Source organism: Solea solea, chromosome 6 (assembly GCF_958295425.1).
Source record: "Solea solea chromosome 6, fSolSol10.1, whole genome shotgun sequence".
Lineage (NCBI taxonomy): Eukaryota > Metazoa > Chordata > Actinopteri > Pleuronectiformes > Soleidae > Solea > Solea solea.
Window position 1 is genome coordinate 3,679,038 of NC_081139.1, and position 7,540 is coordinate 3,686,577.

At 40.4% G+C, this 7,540-nt stretch overlaps 1 protein-coding gene across 2 annotated transcripts in view; it reads left to right on the forward strand.

Moving 5' to 3' along the window:
* LOC131460388 (SLIT-ROBO Rho GTPase-activating protein 3-like) overlaps positions 1-7,201 on the forward strand; it is a 32,872-nt gene extending 25,671 nt beyond the window's left edge. For both annotated transcript variants that reach the window (XM_058630840.1, XM_058630841.1), the window contains exons 17-22: positions 53-280; positions 1,659-1,732; positions 1,821-2,001; positions 3,200-3,343; positions 3,449-3,761; positions 4,548-7,201. In XM_058630840.1, coding sequence (XP_058486823.1) covers positions 53-280; positions 1,659-1,732; positions 1,821-2,001; positions 3,200-3,343; positions 3,449-3,761; positions 4,548-5,015 — 1,408 coding nt within the window. In that variant the 3' untranslated portion in view covers positions 5,016-7,201. The remainder of the gene's footprint in view (positions 1-52; positions 281-1,658; positions 1,733-1,820; positions 2,002-3,199; positions 3,344-3,448; positions 3,762-4,547) is intronic.
* Positions 7,202-7,540: the final 339 nt, after the last annotated feature.

The following is a 7,540-nucleotide window of genomic DNA, read 5'->3' on the forward strand; positions in this document are numbered from 1 at the left end:
AACATAACAGCGGTTAAGTATCGCGATAATTAACCGTTTCTTGTCGCTCCAGTCTTTCCCAGTACAGTGATGAGAACATGATGGACCCCTACAACCTGGCCATCTGCTTTGGCCCCACATTGATGCCCATACCGGACGAGCAGGACCCTGTGTCCTGTCAGGCGCACGTGAACGAGGTCATTAAGACCGTTATCATCCACCATGAGGTCATTTTCCCAACGCTACGAGAACTAGAGGGACCTGTGTATGAAAAGTGCATGGCCGGAGGGGAAGAGTACTGGTGAGTACTGGACAAGATGTCCGACATGTGCCAGTATGTAACGTGTGCATTGTAATTTATAGTGTAGAACACATTAAGTGTTGGTTTAGCGATAGACAAATGATCCTACATGCTTTTATCTCATCTCGCCTCGACTATTGCAATAGTCTTATAGACTTTTAACTCACACCCACAAAAGAACACATTTTTAGCATTATCCCTTCACTGGTTACATTTGTTTTAGAATACATTTTAATGTCATTGTGACTACTTTTAGAGCTTTAAATGCCCATGCTCCTTCCTTCATACACTCAGAGGCTTATTAGTGGTTTCCCAATCAAAGTACAAAACTAGAGGAGACCGTTTGTTCCTTTCAGGTAGTAGCACCTAGACTTTGGAATGCTTTACCACTTACATTGCTCTGACCTGGATTTATAAACAAGCTTTTAGTTGAACAAGGGTTTTAAATGTTTTATTATTTTATTATATTTTTATTTTGAATAAAACTTAATAAAAGTTACTTACTTACTTGCTTGGATTAAAAGACATACTCATATAGTCTCTTTAAGTATTATTCAGCTGGATGCTAAATCAAGTACAGTATAAGTTCTTATTTTAAGTGTTTTGAGTCATTTACATTGGCAAAAAATATTTCCTATTTATATTATTGGGTGCATATTTATTGTGTATAGAGCTGCAACTCATTGATGATTATTTTCCTAATCGATTAATCTGTCGATTATTTGGTCCATAAAATGTCAGAAAACGTTAAAAAATGTTGATGTTGAGTGTTTGTCAAACCTGGAAATGATGATGTTCTCGAATGTCTTGTTTGAATGATTTCTTTGTTATGTGGAGCAAAGAAATGAAGAAAATATTCACATTTAAGAAGCTGCAACAATCAGAAATCTTGTTTTGTTAATGGAAAAAAAGCTTCAAAAAGATTAATCGATTGTCAAAGTAGTTGACAATTAATTTAGTAATCAATTAATTGAGTAATTGTTTCAGCTCCAATTGTGTAAAAAAAGAAATTTAATAATGGATCACAAATAGTCATTGCGGTTTGCTCTACGTTATGTCGTTGAAGCTGTCGCTATAATGGATATCGATGGATAGATACGATCCCGAATAACTTGGTGCCATTAACATTAACTCAGCCAGGGATGCACAACGAAGATAGATGGATAGATGGATGTGCATTAAAGTGGGTTTATAATATAGTATATAATATGGTCTATAACTGCTGCTCTCCCTGCCTTAGAATAGAAGGTATGAGTCCTCTTCCTATCTTAGGCTTTCCACAGTCCCACTCCAAAATTAGAATAAATGATATCATGACTAAGGTGTTCCTGACTGGAATAGAACACATTTCACTGTTTCTATTTAATTTCTCATTCAGTGAAAGCCCCCACAGCGAGCCTGGGGCTCTCGATGAAGTAGACAACGGTACTGGGCCTAACACGAGTGACGAAGGTGAGTCACCCGAAGACACGCAGCATTACTGTGTGTGCTGTGCTTACCTGCTGAGAGTTGACATAGGAAACACATCATTGTTTTGCAGAGGTGGAGCAGATCGAGGCCATAGCGAAGTTTGACTACGTGGGCCGGAGTCCTCGAGAGCTTTCCTTCAAGAAAGGAGCCTCTCTGTTACTCTACCTGCGAGCCTCTCAGGACTGGTGGGAAGGCCGGCACAACGGTGTCGATGGGCTGATCCCACATCAGTACATTGTGGTGCAAGACATGTGAGTAGTTAGTCTGTTCTATGATCTCACACAGACATGTATTATTTTTGTGTATAACTCCTTTAGTAATGCAGTCAGTCAGAGTGAGCATCATGGTTTTACTTCAGGACAAATCAGAGCTCCTGTGGGCTTTGTTTTTTACGAACTCCGCTCTATTTTACCTAAATATAAAGTATGGCTACTATATTCTTACTGTCTCCAGTTTACTGTGTGAGCTCATCTTGATCAAACCTGTGCGCCCCAAAAAGGATCTGAGTAAATAAAAGTGTATAAATCACCCTTTTCCCACATGTTTTCACGTCATTCCTGATGAAAACAAAACAAACAACCTCCAACAGGAATTAATGTGTTTTACCAGAATTGTTTATGATTGACTGGGTGTGCGTGTGAGTACCTGGAGTTTGATGGATAGATAGATAGATAGATAGATAGATAGATAGATAGATAGCTTGTACGCTAACTAGCATGATAAATAGCTCGTACGCTAACTAGCACGGTAAATAGCACGATAGATAGCTTGTATGCTAACTAGCACACTAAATAGCACAATAGATAGCTCGCAAGCTAACTAGTACGCTTTATTTTGAACTTTAATAAGAAGAATGGCAAAGAAGGTTGAATTGAATTGCATGGAATTCTATTATTTTTATAGCTTTAATGTGGTGCACTTTAGGTTTCTTGTGCTTTGGCCTTTTTGTCTCATTGGTTAGCAACATTTAGAGCTGTGATGTGAAAAGTGATGCATCCTTAGTGTGACTGTTAAAGCTGTAGTGTGTAACTCCTCAATATAAATGGCTGTTTGTTTTTTAACAATTTTCAAAAAAATTCAGCTCCACGTGACTCTCTCTGATTCTCAGTGATTTGTGATTTGTTTGTGAGTCCGTGGTGATGTGTCTTACGTCACAACTGACGGAGGGAAGGAGCGGAAGCATAACAGCTTCAAAAAGTGAGACACTACCATATTTTAGGTTAAGGAATTATCCCTGATTCTCTGGAACAGGATCTAAAGAAAAGTCAAGTATGGAGAAGGAGAAGGTCTGGAGAAGGTAGCATCACCAGCAGTGTTTTGCTGGCTAAAGTTACACACTGGAGCTTTGACGAGTATCATGTGCTCCACGAGATCGAACACTTGGGAAGTTCAGTCTGAAAACAGAGAGCGTTTAATCCACATTACTGCTCTGCTGTCTGTCTGTGTCAGGGATGATGCATTTTCAGATGGTCTTCAGCGGACTGACGGCGAGGCCAGCAGCGGTTCACACCGAGACGACAGAGCCTTGACTCGAGAACGCCCAGCTACATGTGAGCACACACCAGAGCACCGCTTTAGAGCAGCAATGGGAAGGTACGGGCTTGAAAAACTAATGCCACGACACATTCTAACCATTCGGAGTCAAGAAATCCATACCACGGACAAAGTATGACTCTATGTTAACACTTTTTTTGTCAGAGTGAGAGTGCGATCAGATGGAGCAGCAGTTCCACACCACAGGAACAGTGACACTCACAGCCCCCCCAGAGCTGCAGACCAGCCCCCCAGGGTTATGCCTCGGCCCTGCAGCCCACACAAAATGGCTGTTACCAGGGGCGCAGCAGACAGTCCAGAGAAACGCCGTCTCACCACATTTGGCAGCGCAGGCTGCATCAACCACCCGGACAGAAAGGCCTTCATGGACAGCCATTCTCAGCGATCGTCGCCCAGTACCACTCGACATGCAAGTTTGGGAGACCACAAAACTCTTGAGGCTGAAGCTCTTGCTGAGGTCAGAATAAACATCATAGGTTGAGACGGGATATTATGCAAAACCATTGTTTCATTGTTCCATTGTTAATGAAATAAACCCACCTAAAATCTTATGTTTTATTGGCCTATTGCTCATAATATTTTTTAGATAATTCAATAGTAGAGCGGCAACTAACGATTATTTCCGTAATGGATTAATCTGTCTATTATTTTCTCGATTAATCGAGTAATCGCTTGGTCCATTAATCAGTGTTTGTCAAACCTGGAAATGATGACGATGATTTCTTTGTTATACGGAGCAAAGAAATGAAGAAAATATTCACATTTAAGAAGCTGAAACAATCAGAAATCTTGTTTTAATCACGAGAAAAGCTTCAAACCGATTAATCAATGATCAAAATAGTTGACGATTCATTTAGTAATCGATTAATAATCGATTAATGGAGTAATTATAGATATTGTTTGTTTTTTGTTAACCAGATGATAATATACAGCAGAGGTCAAAGGGACAACCCCCTAAACTGTCCTTTTATCATCTATTGTTCTATAAATGGTAGCATAATTTACAAAATTGATATAACATGCTATTGAAGAAAACCCGAAACTAACGACTAAGACAATAAACTCCTCAGGAAAATGTTAACTGTAGTTAGAAATCAAGTGAGAAATAGATTCTAATTTCCCTATAGAATGCGACGTTGTCCCACTCCCTGGGCTTAATTTTTCAAAGTGGAAGTCTATGTCCAGTTTTAATTGGTTGAGATCAGCTTCAATGTAATTTCCCCTCTGCTTGTGTGTTCATCAGGACATAGAGAAAACCATGAATACAGCTCTCCATGAATTGCTGGAGTTGGAGAGACAGAATGTAGCCAAACACGCCCCCGATGTGGTTCTGGACACTCTGGAGCCTCTCAAACACCCAGGTGGAGGAGCCCAGGATCCGCCCTGCAGTCCTCTCCACACCATGGTGATCCGGGACCCCGACGCCGCCCAGCGACGCAGCAGCAGCAGCTCCTCCTCCGAGACCATGACCACTTTCAAACCTGCTCTGTCAGCGCGCAGACCAAGCGCACCTCTAAGGCCCCCGCCTGTCAGACCCGTTCGACCTGCTCCGGTGATCGGACAGGGGCAGGGACCGCACCGCTCCAGTAGCTCTAGCTCCTCCGGCCTCGGCAGCCCAGGCATCACTCCCACTGAAAGGGTCTTCCCCAAAGCTCCCTCCCCGTCGCCGTCCACCTCCTCCTCCTCTTCAGACAAACAAGGTAACATGTAGCCCCCGTCTGTCACGAGTCAAGTGTTGTGAGAACACTGAATACGAAGTGAGACTGACTTCATTCACACCTCACACTTCTGTTTGATAGCAAAACAAACACTGGCACCTGGTGTTTATGATGAATATTACCACTAATCCGTGTACTCGATTACAACAATGACAAAAATATTACTCAGAGAGACCTGTGATGGATTATGAGCCACTGGGGCCCCTGGGCACAGACTGGAAAAGGGGCGTCCCTCCCACACACACACACTTACACACACACACCAATCCCGCACTCATGCACGAATCGACAGCGGTACAAAGAAATTAAATTGAATATTTTAGTTGTAATGTAAAGAATCTCACAGATTCTCGCTAAAGGTGCTTTTTGTCAGGCAACACCTGGCTGCTAACAAAAATAATAATAATAATAATGATGGTAATAATATGATTGCGGGGCCCCTATTAGACATATCCCATAACTCAACCTTTTGTTAGTTGAGGGCCCCGTCAAGACATCAGGGGTGGATAATATAGCCTTACGGGCCTATAAAGATGACATAATTACTAGTGTTTCTTGGCTGAAGGGCCATATTCCGATATATGATTGAGGGGCCCTATTAAAATATTTCACATAACATAACCACTGTTATTTGGCTTGAGAGCTTCATTAAAATATCAGGATGAATAGGCCCTTGGGCCCCAGGGGCCCAGGCCCATTCAGTAATCCATCCTTGCATGAGATTTATTTTCTAGATTAGCACAGTGCTGAATAGTCATGCTGGATTAAAAAAAAAAAAAAGGGATGCACTGGTGTGTTTATTGAAATCTGTCAATGGAACATCTCACTCAAACGTCATTAGGTTATGAAGCTGTTGTGAGTTTGGACTTCTGTGCCTGGTTTCCTGTTCCATTACGAAGGAACACTTAAGGGATTATCTTCACCCACATCCTGCAGACGTCCACTCTCGCGCCGGGTGGGTTCGTGTAGTCTATTACACGAAGAGGATTTTCTTGGACACCATTTAAATTAACGGGGGGAGTTCACCTCAGAGGGCCCGCACCACGGTGTCACTCGACCATGGCTGAGTAGTTATTAATTAAATGCAGTTCTCCTAATGGCCACTAGATGCAGTACCATAATAGACTGTACATTTCATGTGAGAGGCTTAGAGTGTCTCACCATGTGTGGTGTCAGGTTTCTGTTTATTGTTCATGGCTTGTGTTTTTCTACGAACAAGCGTACAGCACCAGACGGATATAAGTACAACTATATTTTTCACACACACACAAAAACAAATCTGTATACGTTTGAATGAATTTTACATAAGAAAGTAAGAAGTTCAGCGAAAGAGGAAACAAAAAGTCCTCGCTGCTTTACTCTGGTCACTTTGTATCCAATGATCTTGTTTGCACTAGGTTAGCTGGTGGTAGTTCAGCAGTGCTCGTACATATACAAAAAAAATTGAGTATTTAATGACTATCAACGCTGGTAACCAATAACATAACATCCGTCTCAAGTGTGAGAACATGAGACGAGAATATGAAATGTGTCTCAGTGAAAGCCACAGTTTCCTCCTCTCAATACTCTCAGATTATGTCGGGGAAGCAGACTAGTAACACTGAAACATTTTAGACTAGTCTAATAACTAATACGTGGGAATAAATATTAAAAATCTGCAACCTGTTTTCATTCTATAGCCACTTCTCTTTAAAAAAAAAAAAAAAAAAAGATAATCTGGTACCTCGAACAAGCTAAAGCTTCCCCTCTCTATTCAAGTGACGGATGCACTTCTAGGCACGACAGGAAGAGTGCGCTGCATCTGTGGCTTCCGTGTTTTCATGTTAATGAAATTGTGCTAGGAACGACGATCGTATTAGCACGTGCGAACAATTAAAGCTTACATGATTATTGTCTAATGATTGCACACGGTCAGTTCAGGGCTGTGTGCTGTTGTAAAAATGAATTTGTTTTACTGTTGGATGTTTTTGTTGTTTTGTTTCATGGGGATAATAAATATATCTTTAAAGTGTAACAGGAACATTTGAATGAATATAAAACTGCTAAAGGGTAACTTGTATAAATAACATTGTATGATAAAAAAAGAATAGGATATATTATCATCGATAGTGTGTAGATTTTTTTGTAATTCCTATCCTTGCACAAACATTAACAAAAACAATAAATAAATGAAGCCTCGCACAAAGTTCTCTTCGTTTTTGTGACTCAAATGAAATGACACCACAATATGTATATGTATGTATGTATGTATGTATATGTATATATATATATATATATACTGTATATATGTATATGTATATGTGTATATGTGTGTGTATGTGAATCACGGTGACTAATATATATATATATATATGAATCACGGTGACTACAACATTTTTGATCCTTCACATAATGAACTATCTTGCTCTCAGGATGTGAGTTAACTTGTAATTTCAATAATATTTATTATAACTTTGGCTGTCCATTTTATTATAAAATACATTATTCATTGGTCTTAGGACAGAATATAACCTTAACA